This window comes from Cryptomeria japonica, chromosome 2, assembly GCF_030272615.1.
Source record: "Cryptomeria japonica chromosome 2, Sugi_1.0, whole genome shotgun sequence".
Classification (NCBI taxonomy): domain Eukaryota; kingdom Viridiplantae; phylum Streptophyta; class Pinopsida; order Cupressales; family Cupressaceae; genus Cryptomeria; species Cryptomeria japonica.
Window position 1 is genome coordinate 149,182,858 of NC_081406.1, and position 26,035 is coordinate 149,208,892.

The 26,035-nt window shown below is 34.1% G+C and overlaps 1 protein-coding gene across 1 annotated transcript; it reads left to right on the plus strand.

The window, feature by feature from the left end:
• The first annotated feature begins 4,578 nt into the window (after positions 1 to 4,578).
• Positions 4,579 to 16,549, plus strand: LOC131071349 (uncharacterized). The gene is made up of 2 exons (XM_058007150.2): positions 4,579 to 5,460; positions 15,556 to 16,549. Exons 1-2 carry the CDS (start codon positions 4,756 to 4,758, stop codon positions 16,390 to 16,392), a joined length of 1,542 nt encoding a protein of 513 aa, XP_057863133.2. The 5' UTR covers positions 4,579 to 4,755; the 3' UTR covers positions 16,393 to 16,549.
• Positions 16,550 to 26,035: the final 9,486 nt, after the last annotated feature.

Here is a 26,035-nt window from a genome sequence, read left to right on the forward strand (position 1 = left end):
CCTACAAACCTTGCTCTGCCTCACATTCGGCAATCTGAACAAGTCCACAAGTTGCCTCAATTTTCTCTCCAACCAATCGGTGCACAAACAACACTCTGTCCAACAACAGGTTCACAAACCAACTCTGATACCATTTGACGTAGTCAAGGCAAGGAGATGAAATGAAGGATAGCCCAAACTTGTAGCTTAACACATAAACCATGGTAAATATACCAATAATCGGTAATCAGATGCCAAAAACAACAGAAAGAACAACTGGTAACAAAACAAAACACATAACTGGTAAACTGTTTGAATAAATCTTATTTCAATTTGAAGAATTATACATGCCACATGTTGGAACGCAGTCCAGGATACAAATAAAGCTTACAACACAAATACAAGATCAGTAGATCATCCTCATAACAAACCGGCCTTCGAGAACAGTCTGTCGGTTCTACCTTAATCCGGACCTCAGCCTTTCGACTTCAGTCCAACCGGATCAGAATCCCACCGGATCTACATCTTCGCTTGATCTCATAACGCTGTCTTCTATCTCCTCAAATGATTCACCAACTTCCATTTATATCGTCTGCAAATAATTACAACTCAATCAAGTCAACCCAAAGACCAACCGGTTCATGAAACGTGCAATGCTAACATGTCAGCTCAAATCACTAAGAACAAACACAAAAACATATAAACGATGCGTGAACCTCTAGGAATACCAGCCAAGGCCCAAAGCAACATCTCCAACGATCCACAAGTCACGGCGATTAACCGCAACTCGATCCAACTTCACTCAACACACTACTAGACTAACTGATAAGAACATACCAACTAGGCCAATACCAGAATCGATAACTCACTAGGATCAAATCCAAAAGCCATGAAACTCGAACACGACAAAGTTTACAAACACAAGGGAATAAACCCAAAACCACAACGCTAAACACTCAAACATGAAGAAATGCCACACTTGCAAGCAATTCCACTAAAAACTGCTCAATCGGTAAGAACTAGATCGGTGCTCCTGCATCAATAAATAAACATATTATCAATGTGACACAAGATATATTATAAGAAATCCTCATAATAAATAAATCTAGCCTCCAAAAGTATCTACTGAATGCATTATCTCACATGAACAAATATTACATACACTTGCAACGTTTCCATGAATACCTCACAAACATCTAGCTCCCTACTTGCACTCCATGTAATCTAGAAAAAATATTATCATGTAACCACACATCCTAATCTATGCATCCTCTTGTCAAGTATGCAACCTACAAGATATTGCCAATCAAACTTAGCCAACAAGACAAATGTTCCAACTAGTCAAATTTAACAACTACTCATGTGCCTACTTTTATAGAAATATGCTTACACAAAAACTACCAAGTGGTATTATATAAACCATGTGACTAGTACCATGATCTTGCAAAACCATGTCCCCCCTTATTTACTTTCTGGTAATAATTTTTTCCAATGTGAACTATTTTTCTAATGTGTAATCCACACATTAAATACTTATCCCAATATTACACACAACATATAAAGTTGCATAAAAAATATCTAACCCATGTGGTGTATGCATCCCTAGATTCTCTAAGTGCATCATAAATAATTTTTTATATATTATAACATTATGTAAGGTGAAGAAAACACCTTTCCCCAACAAGGGCACCACATGTTTTAATCTCACTTTGGCTAGTATTTGTTCATTTGCAACATTAACATAATCCTTCGATGGTGGAGAAAAAAACATATTTATAAAAAAGAATGAGTAACTAAATAGATTGAATGTTAGCAAAGTGATAATTGACACACAAGTATAAGGTTGAATCAAGATGGTCTTGTTAAAAGTGATGCCATTCACTTGAGTTTTAATAATTTTTTTATGGACCACAAGTACAAAAGAGGGTAAAAACTAATTAACATTTGATTTTATTATTAGGCCCTAATCAATAATTTAGGTATAGATATGATTAAATGTTTCTAGTTTTCATCAATTTTGCATGGTAAAGAGAAATATAAATGAAATTAGCGATAAATATTATGATGAGTAGTGTTAAATAATTTTATTAATAAGAAAAATATTACATCTTTCACATAAAAATGGGTGGAATAGAATCACACCCCAAAGTCTAAGAAGAAAATATGAAAAATAAAAGTGGTAAACTATTGAAAGCTATCAGGGCTATATGTGTAGGAGATAGGGGAAGGCCCTTACAAGAGTGAGGGGCAAAAATTTAAGAGGTCTTGAACCTTAGGTATATAGGCTCTCAACTAATAAGAATATTGTCTTTATCTTAGTCTTGAACAATTTCAACATGTATAAGAGAAATTGTAAGCTCTAAGTGGCAAAAAATTTCATTATTAGGATAGCCAATATGACCATGCTGAAAAGTAGAGGAGTGCCCACATAGTGGATGAGACTAATTATAGTGTATGTAATAGGAAGAGTCTTGTGAGCCATGTTGGGAGTTATGGTATCAACCATATTGATGGTCATGTGGTGAAGAAGCATTCTTTCTAGTAAGATAAGGCAACACATAGGTAATCATATAGGGAGTATTAACCAATTCTCTATGAGAGTCTACAAGTAGGAAATTTCAGGAGCCACTTTATTGATTGATGAATGTTAAGGTAGAACTATTTGTTGTAGAGGTTCTATATAAAAATTTTCTAAAATTTTAGTTAAGAGCTAAAAAAGAAACATTGCTTTAGAAGCATCACACTTTTAGAAATACTAGTTCTATAGTTGGATGCTTTTTTATTTTTATTATTGATGCAAATAAGACAAAAATAAAATAAAAGCACACAATGTTAGATGCATGGTTGAGATTATGGTTGTAGTGTCTCTTTATGATATGTGTTGGAGATTTTTTTTACATTTGTAACACGCGAGAGATACAATGAATAAGGTGGTACACAAGTATGAATAGATAAAGTGGTACGTCTATATTCTTTATATTAGACTTACACTAATATTATATTATACATGATTTGTTTATAGTTAAGAAAAAAAAACAGGGGGTAGTTGTATTTTATAAGAGGGATTAAGTTTTACCTTTTTAAAGTTGTTTTTAATGCTTTTCTAAATTACAGATTTGAACTTGACACATATTCATGTCTTTAATAAAACAAACAATGCTTGCTTAACTATTACAACAAATCTTTTGATCTTTAAAAAATAAATCAACTTCATTATCTTATGTCCCACTTTATGACATTAACTTCCACTTGTAAATTAACTTTGTATTACTTAAGTTATTTTTATAAAAAAATGTTTTTTTGTTTTTCATGAAAAATGAGCTAGACCCCTTCTAAAAGAAAAACAACATGTTAATAACAATCATGTGTCTCTTCATGTAACGGGTCATGTTTTTTGTTGCTGTGTTTGCCAGCATCTCACTGGTTTTTTGCCGTTCTTTCCTCTGGTTGTTGTGTCTCTGATGTCCTTCTCTCTTGCAGCCTGTTCTGTTTCTTTGTTGTTAATCTTGGTCCAGTTGCTTTAATGATCTATCTTTGGATTATGATGTAAGGGGTTTCGGGTCCCCTCAAAACCTGTTTTTGCTTAATAAAAAACAATCATGTGTCTAAAAAAAAAAATGATAAATAATAACTAACATAAAACTTTCTAAAATTGATAAAATAAGGTCAAAGCATGTAATACCTAGCCTTACTTCCCTAAACAATTTCTCTACTAAACATCCCATTACCTCAATTTCAAATAAAAACAATAAATAAACCTCTTTAACTTAAATGGAAAACAAATTGCATTTGACCATTAAAAAACATAATCATTAATTGATTGAATATAAATATAAAAGAAATACACACATACCTCCCTCTCGTGTTCTATGACTAGATGGAGCCATCTATTCTCCATACAAAAGAACACTCAATAAAAAACACAAAGCAAAAAATCTAGTAAAAAACAATTGTGTTATGCAAATTTGTGTTTTTACAATTTTGCTGTTTTGTATAGAGAATAGTCATTGCTTGACTAGGTAACCTATACTTTTTGAAGATACTAAATAATAATTAGCATAAAACTTTTTGAAATTGATAAAATAAGAAGGAAACATGTAATAGCTAGCTAAGAGCCAAAGTCGGGGTATTCCACCAAATTTGCCTAGGGCACAATCCTAACATAATTCATTATAAGGTTAGAGTCTTGCACTCAACAAACTTGATCCTGACTTGATCCTTGATGGGCTCATTAAAAAGCTTTATACTTCAACAATAGACCAAGAGCCTATTGTCATCATCTTGTTACTTTAACCTCACATAAAAATAATAAATAAGACACTTAAATTAAAAAAAAAACAAATTACATTTCTTGATTTTTTTCTTATGCTCTCTATTTTCATCCTCATAATCCAAAAACATATTACTAATTATTAACATGAATTGTAAAAATCTGATATCATTAATAAATTACATTTCAACATTAACCATTAGACCCACACAAAATATATGAGAATATACTCACTCACTCAACCCCTCTCCTATTCTATGACCAAACACTCTAAACATATTCTGCCTCTAGAAACTTATAGAAAGGTATCGATCCTCATTGGACCCCTCTGTCTAATTATAAGGCACAAATATCTAAAAAGATCCCCTTCAAGTAAATAAAAAATTCTTCCCTCCAAAGACACCCAACAGAGGTATTGTATATCTCATTGAAACCCCCTGAATCGTTTTCCCGATCCACCACATTTTCCAGAGAATTCTGTCTGAGCTCAAAAAACCAGGGCTTAAATGGCTTGGGATTCTTTACAGAACAGATGGGTAGTTATGGTAGTCTGCATATGGTTAGACTGTTGTACAGGAGCATCATACGGCTTCAGCATATATTCTCAGACCATCAAGACCAGATTTGGCTACACCCAACAGCAATTGGACACCATATCTGTATTTGCCGGCTTAGGAGGAATCGGGGGTATTCTGGCTGGCCTGCTATACCAGTGCTTTCCTCCATGGATTGTTCTTCTTTTGGGAGCTCTCCACAATTTGATAGGCTATGCGGCCCTATGGCTGTTTTTGACTGGGAGATTAACATCCCCTGCCTTGTGGGAGCTCTGTTTAGCTACCTGTATTGCCATGAACAGTGAGTTATACTACAGCACAGCTTCCATGGTGACCTGTGTGACCAATTTTCCTGCTAACAGAGGGATTGTGGTGGGTTTGAAGAAGGGATGCCTTGGTCTTAGCAGTGCCATTCTGTCCACACTATGGCAGGTGTTTTTCCAGAGGGCAGATGGGTCTTCCTTCTTGTTGGTAGGGGGCATAGTTCCTTCTGCAGTGGCCCTTTTGATCATGCCAATTGTGAGGAAGTATGACCCAGGTGACTGTGAAAATGGGTCTTCAAGTACAATGAAAAACCTGGCCATGGTGTCTGCTCCCTTGGTGTTTTTGGCCTTGTTTCTCATGGGTTCTGCCTTCTGGGATGGACACACTTTGCAGGTTAGTAATTTCTTTGTTTATTGTGAAGTTTTGTTGGTATTGGCTTTTGACATTAATAAAGATTAGAAACTGGTAGGAGATATAATTGTTAAATGGATGCATGATCCATGACATGTTTCGTTTCTTGTGATGGCATCTTCTTTTTATTTTTTTAATCAGATAATAGTTTAGAATAGGTCTTTATAATAATGAAGAAAGGGGATTGGTACACATTCTTGTTTGTAAGAGCATTATTATTAGTTTATTTGTTTTGTATTTTATCAAGAGGTTGGTTATAAGTCTTGGGAGGAGAAATAGTCAAACTTGCTACTATCTAGCTCAAGACACCTCTGTCATAGAGTTGAGAAGTTTAAAAGTAATAGGAAACTAAAGTACATTCATGAGCATTGTAGCCACTGATTCTATGCTGAGAATCATTATGATTCCTACCACATCAACATTGTTTAGGAGGGGATTGACCTTTATTAATAGTAGAGGTTGGTAAAACACTAAGAAACATACAAGGTGCGTTATAACAATGATCAGGATGCGCTTGTAGGCGGACCATTTCAAGTTCAACATTATTTGTTTGCATCGAGATGAAGTCACCATAAGGACTCACAAGAGTAGTACAAAAATTGATTAAAATGGTGTGGGAGCAAGCATACAATTAGTTGAAAGCTAAATTTAAGCCAGAAAGAGCGTACTTCTACTAAAAAGTGGAGATCCTCTCAAAAGTCAAGCAAACTTGAAGACGAAGGAAGAAATGAAGAAGACCAAGATAGGTCATATCAAATTTTATTACTCTAGATTATAATGATGGAATGCTCTATAAAAATTAAATTATCTACATATAACACATGAACAAGGTTCTTATAGTAGTTATGCCTTCAACTTAAGAAAACCCCTTAACCATAAGGTATGCCATGTATTTATCAATAGAAATATCTATTACATATACACCCACTTACACCAAACCAACTTTCTTTCCTTAGGAAAAGGTATAAGATCTCATGTATACTTCTTCAAAAATAAGAATACTATTCAACCATATCACTATGCCACTCTGGAATACTTACAACATACAAACACTTTTGAGGTTCAATTAAAAGCACATAACTCAAAAAACTAACACTTCGTCTTTAAATGGGTACAACAAGGATTCATGGTATCACTAACAAGAGGTCAACCTTCACAAAAGTAGTGTGACCTAATGAGGCAAGGACTATGCATTAGGAGGAGGTGGATCAAGACCATCATTCAAATCACTCTCGAAAAATAAAATATCATCAAGTGGTGAATAAGGTGGAGTAGGTAGTGATGAAGGAGCAAGGGATGAAGTATCTATTTGTGTGAAGGACTCATTAAATTTGACATCTCATCAAAATTAGAGATTTTAAGTAATAGAATCAAATAGCATGTAAACCTTTACATCCTCACAATACGCAACAAAAAAGGTTGATTTTTCTCTATTTCCTTATGCTAGCCATTTAGAATGGATGCTCAAGCCTAACTACAAACATTTTGAATAAGAAAACATCAAGCTTGACATGAGACCAAACCTCCTCAAGAGTCATATTCCCCACTATATTATGAGGTATATAGTTTTGAATGTAATTGTAATAATTTATTGCATCAACCGAACAACTTGGAGCCATGGACCTAGACTGAATCATACTCTTGATCAACTCACTTAAGGTTTTGCTCTTACTTCTAGCCACAATATTCTATTGAGGAGTGTAAGGAATTGTGTGTTGATGCTAAATACCATGCCCATTTCTTTGAAAATCCAAAAAATGCATGATTCACATATTCCCTCCCATTATTTTTATGTATTTGTCGAAGTTAAGGACCTAACAGTTTCTCCACAAATTCTTTGAAGATTTTGAAAGTGGTGAAAAGTATTGTGCTTAACAAAGTGCACCCATGTGAATCATGACAAGTCATCATCAAGCTGATTACATAATTTGCCCCAATAAATGAAGGATTTGAAAATGATATAGGATCACTATGGACCAACTCCAAGTGAACCTTAGCACATGTAGCCTTACCCTTAGGAAAAAGATCCTAATGATATTTGTCAAGAACACAACCTTGACAAAATCCCATAGTGCATGAAATCCTTGGATGACCAACCACCAAATATTGCGTGCTCAACTATTGAAGATACTTGTAGCTCAAATTACCAATATATCCATGCCAAAACTAGCTCAATGAATTGACACACATGGTATAAAGGACGTTCTTGATGTAAACTCAAATCCATCAAACACATACAAACAATGTAAGAGATAGGACAACATAAGATTGTGGCAAGTGTCATAATAATATGGCACGAGACAAAAAGATAATTGTCCTACGTGTGCTTTAAAAGTGTCTTAAGTAAACTTAACAATTCGTGTGAACAATTCCTAGAAGGGAATTGTTTGGGTGCTAAATCTTTTATACACAAACATGCACCTATAGATCTACACTCATATTTTTGAATAAATCATAGATTTAAAATATATGGAGATATTATTGTCAACGACACATCAACAAAAAGAAAAAAAGTCTTACCTTTATACATGTTGAATAACATCTAACTCTAAAAGCATACCATGTCAAGATAAACTTTGTAGTAATTATGGGATAGTCTTCTAACAGGATACCATGTCAAGGTAAACTTTGTAGTAATTATGGGATAGTCTTCTAACAGGATACCATACTAGAAAAAATGCTTAGGTCTAAAGGGCTAAAAAATTAATGAATCTAATCACATTGATTGGGCTCTAGGATAAAATTAGAAGAGGTTACTTGATTCATATAATAAGGGCAACAAGAATTAGTAGCTCCCAATGGATTGAGTTGAACTAATAGAAATATCTTGATATAAAAAGTACCAAGTAAAGCGGGCTAGATTTGGTACAATGATAGCCAACCAAACAATCTAAAATTTGTGTTTCCATATTCCAACAAAATATCGAAGAGCTCATGCCCAAAAGATGCATCTATTCAAGAAGTCGCTATCATCCCAATTAAGGATCTCATAAGAGGCTATTAAACCATGTCATGAACCCTTTGTTGAACACACCCAGATGTTGAGAGGGGGGGGCGCGGATGAATCAATATACATTAAAATTCATTCATTCATTGATCCTTAAAACATTACATCCAAATTTGCAGAAGTAAATAATAGAACAAAGCATGCACCACATAGAGACACCAAGATTTTATGTGGAAAACCTAATGGGGGAAAAAACACAGCTAGGATCAACTCACAATATATACATAAGTGTTACAATATTTGTTTTAGGCTCACTGTCAAGGAAGCTCACTGCCACTTGAACTTGCAAGCTAAGATGCATTGCCCTAGGGCAAGATACAAGGACTTGCCAAACTGAAGATCACTTCTTTAAGACAAGATACAATATCATACACATTACAACTTTACAATTAACAACACTGGGTGAATTGTTATAGAAGAAGCATCTCATATACTAGTAATGTAGTTCAGGCTCAAATATGATTTTGTGACACTGACATTACACACTCAATAAACTTCTCATCAATTCAGATATCCACACTAAGTGATCATCACACATTGTATCACCATTCACAAACGATTTATTAGGTCGGCCTAATTGGACCCAATAAGTGAAACATGTGACAAGGCATAGATCTGACCTAAAACATAATATAACATCACCAATATAGGTTGTGAGCCAACCCAAGAGGATGATCACGTATCCCCAAAACATGCTTCAACCCAAAAGGAATAGGTTAGGACCAACCGCGATCAATGGAACATACCAGATTGACCACACATACCAAAATAAGGACCGATTTCAACACAAACTAACCTTCAAAAAAAAATGCGGAGCACCGAAGAAGACATGTGGCCCAACCACAATTATTCTCCGTCCGTTCCCTGAGTTAATTGATCATTGAAAGTAGAAGATCACTAAACTGTCAAACACTATAAAAAAAACAATAGGCTAGGGGCCACCGGTAAGCAATAAGATTAGAAAATGGTAGGAGATATGATTGTTAGATAGATGAATAGTCCATGGCATGTTTCTTTTTATTTTTTGTGATGGCATCTTGTTTTAATGTTTTTTAATGAGATAATAATTTATAATAGGTTTTTTAAATAATGAAAGAAAGTTGGGTGGACTGTGACATGATATAAATTAGTAAGTGAAAGAATCATGTTCCAATCCATCCAACTTTCTTCACTATTTTAAAAATGTATTCTAAATTATTATCTCATTTAAAAAATTAAAACAAGATGCCATATATATATCATTAGTCTATTTGTTTTGTGTTTTATTAAGAGGTTGGTTATAAATCTTGGAAGGAGAAATAGTCAAGGGAAGAAGATGAGGAAACTTGCTACTATCTAGCTAACTAGAGACACCTTTGTTATGGAGTTAAGAAGAAGTTGAAGGCTAATAGGAAACTAGAGTATATTTGTGAGCACTGTAGCCACTAACTCTACGTTGAGAAGCAATATGATTCGTACCACAACAATATTGTTAAGAGAGGATTGACCCTTGTTCATAGTAGATGTTAGCAAAACTCTAACAATTACCATACAAGGTGTATTAACCAATTATCAAGATGCATTTGTAGGTAGGCTATTTTAAGTGCAACATTATTTGTTTGCACCAGGTTGAAGTCGCCACAAGGACTCACAATAGTAGTAAAGAAATTGATTAAAATGGTGTGGGAGCAAGTGTACAATCAGTTGAATGCTAAATTTTTTAAGAAAAAAAAGTGTACTTCCACTAAATAATAATGATCCTCTAAAAAGTCTTGCAAACATGAAGACCAAGGAAGAAATGAAGAAGACCAAGATTGGTCATATCAAATTCCATAACTCTAGAGTATAATGATGAAATTCCCTATAAGAATTGAGTCATCCACATAATATAAGAACCAAAGGATTCTCTCCATATCTTTTAGTGTAAATTGTAGGATGAAAATAGTTCCAGGTCAAAAGCAAGCAAGAAGCTATCAAACTCATCACAAGAAGTTTGAGAGGCTTGTTGGAGACCATGCAATGGACAATGAATCTTACAAAGAAGTGAATAATCATGCACACAAATTTGAGGTTGCTCTATTTAAATCTCTTCATGAAGATCATTATGAAAGAAGGCACTCTTCACATCCATTTAAAAAGTTTATAATCTTTGAGATGTAGCTAGAGAAAGTACAAGACAAATGAAATTCACCATATTGACATGAGCAAAGTTCTTGTAGTAGTTTATGTCTCCAACTTAAGAAAACCCCTTAACCACAAGCTATGCATTGTATTTATCAATAGAACTATCTATTGCATATTTGGTGTAGTACACCTGCTTACACCAAACCAACTTCCATTCCTTAGCAAGAGGTACAAGACCTCATGTATAAATCTTAATGAATAAGAATACTATTCAATTATAGCATTACCCCACTTTGATGTTTAAGGGTTAATTATTTAAGCACATGACTCAAAAACTAACACCTAAATTTTGTAAATGTGTGTAACAAGGATCTGTGGTATCACTAACAAAAGGTCAACAAGTTCACAAGAGTAGTGTGACCTAATGAGGCAATGATTGTGCACTAGGAGGAGGTGGATCAGGCAAGGATTGTGCACTAGGAGGAGGTGGATCAAGACCACCATTCAAATCACCCTTAAAAAATAAAATATCCTCAAGTGGTGAAGAAGGTGGTGTAGGTAGTGATGACGAAGTAAGGGATATAATATCTATTTGTGTGAAGGGCTCATTCAGTTAGACATCTCATCAAAATGAGAAATTTTGAGTAACATAATCAAATAACATGTAAACCTTCACATCTTCATAATAGACAACAAAAAAATAAAGGTTGAATTTTATGCATTTCCCTATGCTAGCCATTTAGAATGGATGCTCAATCCTCACTACAAACATTTTGAAGAAGGAACATCAAGCTTGGAATGGGACCAAACCTCCTCAAGAGTCATATTACCCACTATGTTATGAGGTATAAGTTTTGAATGGAATTGGCATATTTGATTGTAGCAACCCAACAAGTTGGAGCCATGGATCTAGCCCGAATCATACAACTAGCCATCTCCCTTAAGGTTTTGTTCTTACTTCCAGCCACATCATGAACTATTGAGGAATGTAAGGAATTGTGTGTTGATGTTAAATAGCATGCTCATTTCCTTGTAAATCCCAAAATGCACGGTTCACATACTCCCCCCTTATTTTTGTGTACTTGTCAAGGTGAAGGACTTGATAATTTCTCCACAAATGCTTTGAAGATTTTGAAAGTGGTGAAAAAATTACTCTTGTACTTAAGAAGGGGTGTCCGTGTGAATCATGATAAGTCATCAATAAAGGTGATTACTTACTTGGCCCCTAAAAATGAAGGATTTGAAAATAATATAGGATCACTATGGACCAACTCTAAGTGTACCTTAGCACAAGTAGCCTTACCATTAGGAAAATGATCCTAATGATGTTTGTCAAAAACATAACCTTGACAAAATTCCATTGTGCATGAAATCCTAGGATGATCAACCACCAAATATTGTGTGCTCAACTACCGAAGATACTTGTAGTTCAAATTACCAATATATCCATGTCAAATCTTGCTCAATGAATTGACATATTTTCTATAAAGGATGATCTTGATGAAGACTCGAATCCATCAAACATGTACAAACAAGAATCATGATCAACTCTCCAAAAGACAATTTTCTCAGGATCATATAGTTGTCGAATAAACACATTTGTCTTTCCATTCCTAAAATGACAATTTTTTTATATAGAAATAAGGTTATTAGAAATCTTAGGGACAAGAAGAATAACCTCAATGCAACCATATTACAACTAAATAGTGTGTATTCTCAAAATTGGAAACTACTAAAAGTTTTCCATTGCAATATGAGAAATGCTACTACAAAAAAAAGACTCAAGTAGATCATGTGAAATTGGTCATGTGATGTGAAGCACTTGAATTAAGTAGCTATGTATTTGTAGATGGAAGCAAACATCATGCAGAAGGAGCATGCCCTTTGCTTTTAAAAGAGGACTTGAAGATAGAACTATCGTGCCATCATATGGCCTCCTCCAATGACTCTTAACCTTTAAAGTAGTAAGACTCACCAGACTTAGAAGAAGTGGAAGAATGATGTGAACTTGTGAATGTTTTTCTAGTTTGAAAGTGGGCTCATTAAGGAGATTTTGTCTTACGCTTCTTATTCTTACCTCTACCCTTGGAAGATTGATGCATTGATACTCTATTCTCAGAACTAGGAAATTCATTCATTTGAATTAACTCAGATGCTTACAAAGCAACTCAAAGTTGGACATATTAAAATTTTTCCCCAATTCATCCATGGTAGGATATAAAATAGATGAGAACATTTGAAACAAACCTTTCAATATTGATAGAATCAAGAAGAAATTCATTATTTATATATCATGTTCACATTCTTCTTAATGTGGCAAAGGTCAATTTGGATTTTGAAAGAAAAAATTAAATGCACAAAAAATCATCTGGAATCAATTCTAACTCTAATTTGAAGATTCAAAACTCATTAGTTGTACCATATAGTCCATTGTCACATACAACTGTTTATGTGTTGTGCACTTTGCAATATGAAACAATAAATTTTCATATTCATATACAATCCTGAGTGAGTGTCATGGCTTTGTCTAGTTTGTTTCTATAAGTAATTTTTTTAAAATTTATTTGTGAATTTAGGTGGTATGTCATTTGGCATTTTTGCTAATGTCCTTGTGACTACAATAGGTGTCTCATTTTTTAAGTTTCATGTATGATAGTTGTGTGGAGTGAAGAATTTAATAAATTCCTAGTTTCTATCATGGCTAGCAGAAAAACACCAAAGGAGCAAAGACACTAATACACTTGAATTGTGTCTTACACCCCCTTAAAATTTATAAGGCATATGGAGAAAAATCCGAAAAAATCACGTGTACCACTTTGAAGTGCTTAGGACCATCTTTTTAAAGCTTATAAGAATGTTGAAAAACATCTTTGTATGTGAAATGCATGTTTCATTGAAATGGAGCCAAAAAACCATACCTAGCCACTATTGTGGTGACCGATGGATAGTGCCACTAGGATGAGTAGTGCATACATGGCACACTAGTGGCAAGTGAAGCTAGGTGAGGTGACCTATGTTGAGTTGAGCATGAGTGTAAAATATTATTAATACTGCTTAGATTATAGCACTTAGCATTGGACACTTAGAATAAGTGGTTGGCTTAATGCATAAGTTGGTGGATTCTATAGCCTTAGTCAAGTGTTGTTAGCAATGTAGAGTTATTCGTTGATAAAGATGTGATAGTTATAGGGCTTTGTAGACTCCATATCCTGTATAATCTTTTATTTAATAATTAAAATCTTAATTTTTAAAATTAAAATATCTCTACATAGTATGACACCAATTGTGAGGGAACATGTTGTAGGATCTACCATAGAAAATTTTGATGATATCTATGTAAGTTGTATGGATGCCATACAATTAAGGGAGGAAAAGATAAAAAATTCTCATGATAAGACTATGACCGAAGTATATCAAATTTATAATCGATCATAACAAGTTTGTCTCTTCTAGACTCAATTGTGGGGTTAGATCTAGACCAAGATGTATCCACAAAAATGATGGAAAAATATATCCAAATTGAGAAGGGGTTCATGGGATCAAAGCTCTAAAATCATATATAAGTCACCACAAGGATTCACAAAAGTAGCAATCTTTTGCAACACCAAAAAACCTTCCACATACAAGAAAGAAGTAACAAATAATGCTATATTATCAAATAATGATATAGACATATAAGAGGATACAAGAATCAAGATGTATAATGTACAAATGACACTTTTCTTATAAAAACAGTGTGAGAGATAGGTCAATATAAGAATGCAAGTGTCATAATGACATGCCACGAGACAAAAGGATAATTGTCCTAACCATGCTTTAAACGTGTCTTAAGTAAGCTTAGTAATTGGTGTGAATAATTCTTAGAAGGGAACCGGTTGGGTGCTAAATCTTTTATATACAAACATGCACCTACAGATCTACATTAAGATTTTTGAACAAATCATAGATTTAAGATATATGGAGAAATTATTGTCAATGACACATCACCAAAAAGAGACAAAAATTCTTATCTTTACATATGTTGAATAACATTTGGTAAACTTTATAGTGATTTTGGGCTAGTTTTCTAATAGTATCACATGCTAGAAAAAATGTAGAGGTCTAATGGCCTAAAAATTTAATGAATTTAATCACATTGATTGGGCTCTAGGATAAAATTAGAAGAGGTTGCTTCATTATTTTATTTCTTGATTCCTACAATAAGGGCAACAAGAATTAGTAACTCCCAATGAATTAAGTTGAACTAATAGAAAGGTTTTGATATAAAAAGTACTAAGTGAGCAAGCTTTGGTTCAATGATAGCCAACCAAACAATCTAAAATTTGTGTTTCCATATTCCAACAAAATATTAAAGAGATCATCTTTCATTAAACTTTTGTACTAACTAACAAATAGTGAGAGTCAATCATACCCTTTGAAATATTTGTAATTATGTGCATCATAAATAAAATTCATTTTTCTTTAGTTAGTTTCTCATGAGATTAAAGTTTAGGTTTTATTATTAATTTTGTGTTGATATTAAAGGTTGATAGTCAATCCTTGAAGCATTATTCTTAGAAAAATATTATTCTATTTTATTTTGAAATTAAAAACTATATTAATTCTTTAAATGATTAATTTTATGTTACATTAATGATAACAAATATTATAAAATTGAAATTAATTTTTTCAATTATTTAATTTTATATTGAACTACATTATTTTTAATATGTAAATGTTTTTAAAATTGATATATGAATTGAGAGACTTGAGAGCTACAAACCTTCCCATAAAGTTAAAATAAAGATTGATTATATTATTTTAAACTTTTATGCTATATTATTTGTATTGCTTAAACAATGAAACAATATATTTAAAAAAATGTAATTTTAATGAAACTTTAAATATAAAAGAAAAGGATTTTTAAAATAGATATATAGAAATGGGTTTCGTCTAATATATTTTATTAATTAACGTTGTCTCTACAGGCAAATCGAGTGGAATTTGCTATCACACTTGTAATTTTAGCAACTCCCTTGTATGTGGCTTGGAAAGCAAGTAACGAGGAGAGGACTTCAACAAAAAACTCAAAAATTTTGGTCCCCTTGATGAGTCAGGGAGATTCAAATATTTTTGATAGATATGTTATTGCTAAGTATGTCAATTCTCCTCTATGGAGAGTAATTTTTAGCATTGATTTTTTCTTAGCCTTTTTTACTTCTGCGGTTACTATAGCTTCTAGTCTTGTGGCAATTAACAACATGAATCAAGTTGCAACTTCTCTAGGGTATGGACAACAAGACATTACCATATTTGTCACTTTGATATCAGTAGCCCAATTTTTAGGTCGCTTTGGGAGTGGAGTTTTGTCAGATTATTTACTCTTTAAATTTGGAATAGGTAGACCACTATTAACTGCACTAGCTGGGTTTATTTTGTGTTGTGGGCATCTTCTTATAGTACTAGCAGGCACTTTTCCCCAGGCTCTATACTTTGGTTGTATTTTCATAGGATTCTCTTTTGGAGCAAATTGGTGTTTAAATTCTATTACTGTGTCCGATTTGTTTGGGCTAGGTCATTTTGGAGCATTATACAATGTGGTAATGATTGGTAATCCGATAGTATCATATTTTCTCTCTGTGTGGGTTGCTGGGTATCTCTATGATATAGAAATGGTTAAGCAAGGAGGAGAACAATGCAAGGGAAACACATGCTTTGATCTTACCTTTATTATTTTGGCCAGTATTTGTGTTTTAGCAACTTTGACATCATCCATTTTGTGGTGGAGAACAAAACACATTTATAGAAAAAGAATGAGTAACTAAATAGATCTTGTTAGAAAAGTGGCGATTGACACACAAATATAAGGTTGAATCAAGATGGTGTAGTGCCTCAAGCATATGTAAATGGTATATTTGTTTAATACTTTGGTTATAATATATACTATTGGGTGATCTTTTGTCTTGCCGTCAATTTATTTTATTGATGATGTTTTGTATTGGCACTTGATATATTCTGACTTAATATGTTTGGACTATTGCATTGTTTCACCTTTATTATTTTCACTATATCTATTATATGTGATTTGATTATATCATCTACTTCAACCTTATGAATCTGACGACGATCAACTTTTACATAGAATATCTTGATCATATGACTTCATGATAATTTTTGGTTGATGTAGTTTATTGATATTTTTTCATTTGATATTATGTCACATTGGATGTTTATGTTGTGCTTCAACTATCACGTGTGGGTTAGGTATGCACGATGTTTAATTGAGTGTATAACACATGTTTTTTATAATTGTGTTTAATTGGAGATGGCTAGTTTGGATAAATATATCGCATAATGCTTCTCATCTCACTTGATTCAAGTTGTAATGTGCTTTGTGTATCCTTGTGAAACCATGATCGAAATTAATGTAGGTTCTGGATCCATGTTGTGAACAAATTCATGAAGCATATGGTTTCTTTATGTATGTTGATTTAAGTCTTAACTTTTTTTGGATTTATTGATTTTGCATAGTGCTTGTTCTAAAGTGTCTATGAATAACGTATATGCTTAAATTGATAAGTTAATTGGTTAATTTGCCTTTAAGTTATGGCCTTATACATTTTAATATTATGGATATTTGAAAAATGCATTAAGTCAAGAGATCGGTTGAATTAAATACATTAGTCAAATTGGAAATTAAATGTGTTAGTCATTTAACATAATTTCCTTTATGAATTTGAATAAATTGTTAGTGATGAAGTCTAAAGATAAAATATTTATTTGAACTATCATAATTTTAAAATGTATCTTTTGAATTAGTTTTAATTGTTCGAAAATGGAGAAAAGGGCAATTTAGGGGTTTAGGGAATTTGAAACTAAAAAAGAAAAATGAATGGTTTCAGTTTTCGTTTATTGAACTTCTTTTTCTCTCTTTGTGTGCATACTTGCTTTGAAGGTTTTCCTTGTGATTGTTTGTGGATTGCTAAACTACTAGAGAGGAGGGATCTTCAAAAGAGTTGATTTGTGTGTGGGGGATGATAGGAAGTGACAATTTTAGGAAACTCCCCCACCCACCCAAAAAAAAAAAAAAAAAAAAAAAAGATATCAAATATTGGCGAATATTTTTTTTTTTGGGAAAAAAATATTAATGTTTATTGGTAAACCTTCCTTTTTTCTAAGAAAATATTATTGGCTATTCTTTTTGCATTGCTTAAATTTCATGGAAAATCTTCGCAAATCTTGGAAAATAATATAAAAATGCATTAGTTGTAATGGCAAATTTTAAAAAATAAATTCTTATGGGAAAGTAGGGGCCCAAAGGTGGAAAAAGATTGATGGGTTTAAGGGCTAGACTGTCATATTTAGTTCCACCATTGAATTTAAATATAACATAATGGTCCTCATTTTATTCCATGAGGTAAAATGCATTTTCATTTTTTAATGCTCATTGGGCCCAAAATTGCTTTTAGACCATTGATCTCCATTGAAATCAATGATCTAAAAGCAATTTCTAACCCCATGAGCATTACAAATTGTGGGTACATACCTTGTAAAACACAATGAGGGTTCTTTGATTATATATTTTAAATCAATGATAGAAACTAAATATCGGCTATATGGCCCATAAATAACTAATAATTATGATATATTATTAGAAAATCAATTTAGATTTCAATAACTTAAAAAAATTAGGCAAATGTGATTTAATCATGTTTTTAATACTATGGCAAATTTTTGAGTTAAAAAAGTTTAATAAAATAAATGTATTGGTGATTTAAACAAGACTAAGATTAACTTTTGTAAAAATGTGGTGATTCAGATCATCTTATAGCTTGAAATTTTAGTCAATTTTGGGTTCCCAAATTTCAACTATTAGTTAATGGGCAAACATTAGCCACTAAAAAAACCACTGGTGATAAGAAGATCCCCTCCAACTTGTGTGTGAATTGCATTAGCAAGACAAATGTGTTTCTCTATTTAATTTATGCATATGCTTGCAGGTTCAACTTAATGACCATACACACACTAGTTGGTTGGATATGATAGCTTGATTCTTAAGCTGCAGTTTATGTAGAAATCTCACTATAGTATTATGCATATATTTTAATTTGATGCATTTATTTTTAGAGAAATTCAATTTAGTACTATTACATTGGTGAAATTTATCAAAAGCCTTATGCGATGTAAAAATTAGTTTGGTGTGCATCATATGGTCATAAGGGTATTCTTCAGTTTTAGAAATTTGAAATTTTGAATATTTGAAGGAACTGAAGCTTCCATTAATGGCAACGCACATTTTTCTTGAGAAATTGTGTGTTTTGAATTTAAGCCATGTGAATTAATTGTATCTTGCAAGATGAAATATCTCACGTTGAAATTATATTTTCCTAGCTCCTAGATATGCCATTTTTTTAGTTCATTTCCCATGCCTTGAATTTTAGGTCAAGTTGAATATTTTGTCTAACAGTTGGATACTATAGGTTGTATTAGAGTGGACCTATACCTATCATTTAGAATTGGACTAGGCCCCATGTAAATCATTGTATAGGGATACGATTAATGAGATAAAATGAATTGGGAATCATACATTAAAATATATTTAATCAAGAGCTAAAGCCATTCCTTATATTGAATGCGTAATGAGCACTTGTGCAAGATGGTGATGAACATTCCAATCCTTAGATGAGACTATATGATTATCGTTCGAAAGCCCCATTGTAATGTGTTGGAACCTCCAAAAGTTTGTCGTATTCACAATTGTAGAGTCCTCTAAATTATTTTCCCATTATTGTCCATATGAATAGACAAATCAAATGAACTAGAGTTATATGTGTACACAAGTTAAGTCTCCCGTTTGTCATAATTCAATGTGTTTACTATCCCAAAAATTCTATATGCCAACACCAAAGCTTTTAAATAAGTTAAAATATGTGAACTATCAAAAGACCCTAAAAGAGTTCTACCCTCTTTATAAACCACCTTTGTTAATTAAAGAGTCCATATTCCCCACCATTTTCCTAAAAAATGTCTATATACTTCACTTATCACTTCATCTGGACCTAAAAATGATATACCATACATTCTCGCTATTTCACAAGATCCATATCCTATTATGTCAAGCAATTCACAAATGGCGATGAGAAAAATTAAGATTATAAAAGTATTGCCATTTCGCAAGACTCATATTCTATCATATAAAGTGGCTTGCGAAATGACTGTTGACAATTGACACTCTATTGGTTAGGTTTCACTATGTTGTCATTGATGGCAACATGATTTTGGGTTTCGGCTTCATATGGTGTATCGACAGGCACTTCACAGACTCTACACCGACACCATCACCACACCGACAGGATAAGAGATTTATTTGGTTAACAACAATGTAGGCCGACATGGTATAGTAAAGGTCATCGGTATTGGAGGCCGACACTCTTGGATCCGACATCAACAAACTGTTTTAATGCTTATTCATTTTTGTTATATGGCCGACATGTAATATGATATTGTATATATCCTTGTAAGCCAACATAAGACATGCATTTGTATAGGGTTATAGGAGAGATTGCTTAGAACATTTTGGAATAGGAAGAAGAATAAGAGAATAGGGATAGACATGTGGAATGGATATATGGATGTAATGTAATGCGAAGTATATCATAGAGACTATGTATGTGAGGAATTCATTGTAAGGGTTATTCTGGTACTAAGGTTTAGGGTTTTGACCGGAACAGACAGAGCTTAAACTGGAATTGTATTCTGGCATAGGAGATGCTATATTAAACAGTTCACTATTCTCCAGATTGTTGTCTGGATTGTTATGTAGTCAGTGAGGCTCCTATTGTGATGAACAGTGTGCTCTAGGTTGTAAGCCTTCCTGCAAGTGTAGGCCCATCATGTATTGTAATATCTCTTCATATGGCCAGTGAATTGATATTGTGGGTCACAAATCCCATCGTGGTTTTTCCTCATTGAGGTTTTCCACGTATAAATTTGTGTGTTATGTTTCTCATTTATGTGTTTGACTTATTGGTTGCACTACTTCTTTCAATTCTGTTTATACCAGTATACTGGTTGGTGTATGCATATTTTGTTAAGGCTAAAATCTTCTATTTCGGTATAACATTGATTCACCCCCCCTCTCAATGTTATTGGTTTCCAACAATTGGTATCAGAGCCTTGTACCTCGGATGAAGTTTAACAACTTGAGGAAGATCCTGAAACCGAAATCATTGAATATGGCTTTAGAGAAGCAACTTCAGATGGCACTTGAAGATTATGATGCTGAAAGATTGAAGAACTTAAAGCTACAAGATGAGTTAAATTATGCTAAAGAATTCATTCTTGTCCTACAAGAGAGACTTTCATCTGTTCAGGCTAGGAGGAAAGAACTTTTACAAAATCAGGATGATGAAAATGCACTTAAAGAACAATATCAAAAATTGAGTCGGGAGAACATGGTTATGAAGACTGAAATGCAAACTATGGCTATGAGGATGTCTATAGAGATTGAAGACAAAAAGAAAAAAGAAGAAAGTCTTGTTGTATCCTTGAAGAGCAAATTTGAAGAATATGGTAGGTTGACTCATGAAAATGAGATATTAAGGTCTAATTTGGTACAATCCCAGAGCAATGAGCAAGATCTTGAGAGACAAATGACAGTACTATGAGATGACTTAACTACTGCAAGTGAGTACAAAGAAAAATTTAAGATCAACTCAGCACAGCTTGATGAGTTACTGAAGAGACAAAGGCAGATTGGAGATTCCAGTGGACTTGGATTTGAGTAAGGACAGAGTTCTGGTACTGCTAATGAAGATCAAAACCATAAGGCACCGGTAAGGCAATTCAATGTTTATAAATTCAATGGTAGATGTTTTGATTGCAATAGATTTGGACACATGGCTATGCAATGTAGAAATAGAGAAAATCAGATCCTTGATTCTACTCTCGGTAAATGTTCTAAATGTAATAAATTTGGTCATAAGACAGAAGATTGCAGAATGAATGTAAAATGCTATGCTTGTGGAAAATTTGGACGTATGGCTAATCAGTGCAGGTCAGGCAATTTCACCGGTTTTAGCAAAGCAATTCAAAAGAACAATGTTACATGTTATGCATGCAATGAAATTGGACATATTGCTAAGTTCTGCAGAAGCAAAAATCCACTGGTTGACAATGGAGGATCAAATGATAAAGGCAAAGAGAAGGTTAATCAAATACAACAAGATCATACTTAGAGATGGGTTAGAATACTGAAGAGCAATCATCAGATGGGAATGTCCTGGTTACCTATCTCGCTGAAGAGGTTGCTCTTGCACCGACAGTGAGCTCATCCGGTAACTAAGGCAAATGCCTTAGGGGTAGGCAAAATTCATGGAAGATGATGCATATGCCCCTGGAGGAGATTCTAGAAGATGTTCCAGATATTGGAGAGGATTATCCGACATTGATATATTCAGAGTGAGATCCGATATCTTTCAGTGGCAGTCATTTATGTCGACAGAAAATTAGGGTTTTCTTGATGGATAAAAGGTCGATTACACTTCATTATTATTCACCCAGCATTCAGAATGTTTTCAAAGCGATTCAGAGCGACTTAGTGTAACCAGAAGTTATTCAGAGGTGATCAGATTTCATCTTGAGCGATCACACTGACATTTGGAAGGATTTGTTAGAGGTTTTCACCGACAACGTTCTAAAGGTATTTTTCTTGAATCATGGAATCAAGATCATCTTCTGCCCCTATTTTCGTTGCAAATGCAACTGTAGTAGAAGTTAAGGACCACCCCAGGGCAATTTTCAAATGGTATCCACATGTGGCTACCAAGGAAGATTCAGTTGGAGCGTTTTCTCATGTCTCGGAGGGAGTGGTATGTGTGGAAGATGTTAGGGCCTATATTCATTGTCACATAGAGGACTTAGGCACTTCAAAGATCAAGGGGATGCATATGAATGAACTCATGGGAGAATTTGGTAAAATCAAACCGACATATAAACACATTGAAGATCTAGGGTTTACTGATATTCTGGATATTCCGGAGTTCGAGGATGAGATTGTCAGATATGTACTAAGCAGAGTACATGGGGAATTCATATGGCTGGACCGACCCTACAAAATAACTAAGGAAGCCATCCGGGCAATTACTAGTTTGTCGTCAACAGGGCAACATCCGAATAAGAAAGTATCAAATGACTTCGTAAGGAAGATCACCAACGCCACATCTGACAGGAGATCGATGAAGGTTAGCACCATCACCGACACCGACATCAAATTTGGAAGCATTATCATAGGCTACAAGGTAACTCAGTCTAACCGACTGAATTCAGTTTCAAGTTCATGCATTTTGGCCGCTTATAGAATGATGAGAGAAAATATCAAGTTAGATCTTTGTGATTGGATGCTTGAGGATTTATTGATCAATTTAGGGAAGATTAAAGGTGAGAAGGACACCTTCTAGTATGGAAATCTGTTAGTATGCTTAATGTTATACTTTTTGAATGATACCCCCGATTTGGAAGGAAGCAATGGGCTTTTGACATCTCGGTAGGAAGACAACTTAAGCAATCAATTGCTGCATTGGGAAGTCTTAGAGATGATAAGGTGTGGGGTTACTTTAAAGCTTTTCAGAAATCTATGAGGTCTAGAATAAGGATACCTGAGCAAATAGTAGAGAAATACTCTACCGATATTTGTTTCATGGTCAAAAAGGATGAGACCCTCATGGAGGCAGTCAAACCTCAAAAGATATGGATAGCTGAAATGAGATATGAGGTGGATGCATTAATTCTTGATGCATACGCAAAAATTCTACATGATGCAGAAATTGATGAAGCAGAAAAACCTTGTGGAATAGCACAACAAAAGACTCTTGAGGTTGAAACAGAGTTCAACCAGAAGAAGAGGGAAAAACAAGAAGGTAAGGCAAACAAGTTTGTATAGGAAGCTTCAAAAGACACTAAGGCACTCATTGATGCTGTCCCAGAGAAAGGGAGAAAGAGGAAGGATCTGGTAGTTCACATTGAACCTTTGACCGTAGACCCATAATCTGAAGATGAGACACCATTAGCATTCAAAAGGGTTGTGAGGAAGAAACCGGAAGAACCTAAAGTGGAACCAAAGAAACAACTGATTAGGAAGGTTACCATCAAATTACCGACATAGAAGCAAGCACCCAAGGCTACACCATCATCTACATCCGGTACTGCCAGAAGGAGGAAGAGTAGTGATACTGATTTGGCACTAGAGATTGGTAATGTAACAATTATTTCGCCTAAGACTTGTGCTGAAATTATTGATGAAATTACTAACGATGAGATGCTGAATAATGTCAAGTCTTATTATGATACTTTTAAAGATGATAAACAGAGAGAGGTAGAGGAAGCAATTCTTCTATATTTAGACATCTATAAGAAAACATTATTTGAAATAGAAAATCAAATACCGACAAAGCTATACAACATGTTAGATGCTAGAAGGTTATCCGCAATGCAAGAAGAGAAACACATTAAGATGCAAGAAATTTTAGCTATATGTGTTGCTATAACTCCAGATGAGATGGAGAAGACAATTGAGGCTGTAGATATAAGGTTTTTAACAGCAAACATAGAATAACTAGCCTAATGTTAGGAAGGATGAATGAGATAACAAAGGAGACACAGAAGGGTTGGATAATTTTTTGGGTAGAGCATAGAGGATTCTTCACTTCATCAGAGACAAAGAATGATACTATAAATACACCAGTTGAAGGGAAAGGTAAAGAAATTATGGGTACTCCACCCACAGTTTTGAAGAATATCAAGATAGTGGAAATTGAGCCACTGGCTATCACAAATGTACATACACATATTGAGACACTTGTTATTACAGAGAACATTGTACATGATACTAACATTGAGGACACTTGTTCTCCGGATACTAATGTACAGCTTGAGGATACTGTTCCTAGAGAGGAACCGACAGGTGCACAGACTGCACCAAGTGGCGAAGCCATTGATGCAAGTGAGGAGGTAATAAAAGTTAAATCACCAGAGGAAACAGGGGAATCCGGTAGGGAACCAGTTGCTGGCACATCATTGTTGACAATTGACACTTCTCAAGTTGAGAAGAAATCCATCACAGATATGAGTCCCACAGAGCTAATGATGATGGCAGCTCAGAAACTGATGAAGGAGGGAACCACAGACAAGGGGATTATAGATCAATCCATAACTGTTTTGCACAAATTGGTCCCAGAATGTAAGATTGAGAATGAAGCGAGCCCTTCTGACAAGCTTAAGGCAATAACAAAGCACATTTATAAAGATTTTCAATCATTACAATAGATCTCTAACCAACAAGCACTTGAGAGATTCACTTTGGCTAAGAGAGCCGCTTTTGATCAGATTATTGAGACAAAGAAGAAAAAGATTGAGGAGAAACTAATTTTTATAGAAAATTCCTTGAAACAGGGTACTAATATATACAGGGTATGTTGCAATACAGAGAATCTTACAACAAAAGTAGATGAAAAGATAAAAGAGGTATAGGACAAAATTGCCAGTATTGCTAATTCTTTTGATGGTCTAACTTCACTGACAACATCCATTGATAGACGAATTTTGACCTTGGAGAATCAGATTTCTTCTCTAGAAAAATAAAGAGATAAGATCATTCGGAGAGCCAGAAGTCTCAGAGGTTTGGTGAGTCCAAGATTGGATTCACTTGGGGTTCATAAAGGGGAATGCATGGATATGATTGGTAAGCCCAAACCGACATAAGTCACTGAGAAGGAATCACTTGCATATTTATTGAGTAGACTTGTATCCATCTCCGACACATTCAAAACCAATTGGGATACTTATGTGGAGATATTAGAGAAAGCTTACCCAAAAATCTTGAAATTGGTCAAGCTCCAGTAAGACATTTTTGGAGGTATTCAGTGTACAGTTATTATTCTTTGACACTTTTTTTACAATTTTTGGGCATTGATGTCAAAGGGGGAGTAGTATACATGTGAAAAAGAATAAAGAGAAAAATAATGAAGGGTTGCATAGATTAGAGGGAGTTACAGAGTTTTTGGAATTTTGGAGTATTGGAGAATTTTGCATATTCAGCTCAGGGGGAGCAAGGCAGGATGAAACCAACAGTTGAAATCATGACCATTTTTCACATGAGTGTTGCTATCAATGCCAAAGGAGGAGATTGTTGACAGTTGACACTCTATTGGTTAGGTTTCACTATGTCATCATTGATGACAACATGATTTTGGGTTTCGGCTTCATATGGTGTACCGACAGGCACTTCACAAACTCTACACTAGCAGGATAGGAGATTTCTTTGGTTAACGACAATGTAGGCTGACATGGTATAGTAAAGGTCATCATTATTGGAGACTGACACTCTTGGATCTGGCATCAACAAACTGTTTTAAACTCTTGGATCCGGCATCAACAAACTGTTTTAATGCTTATTCATTTATGTTATATGGC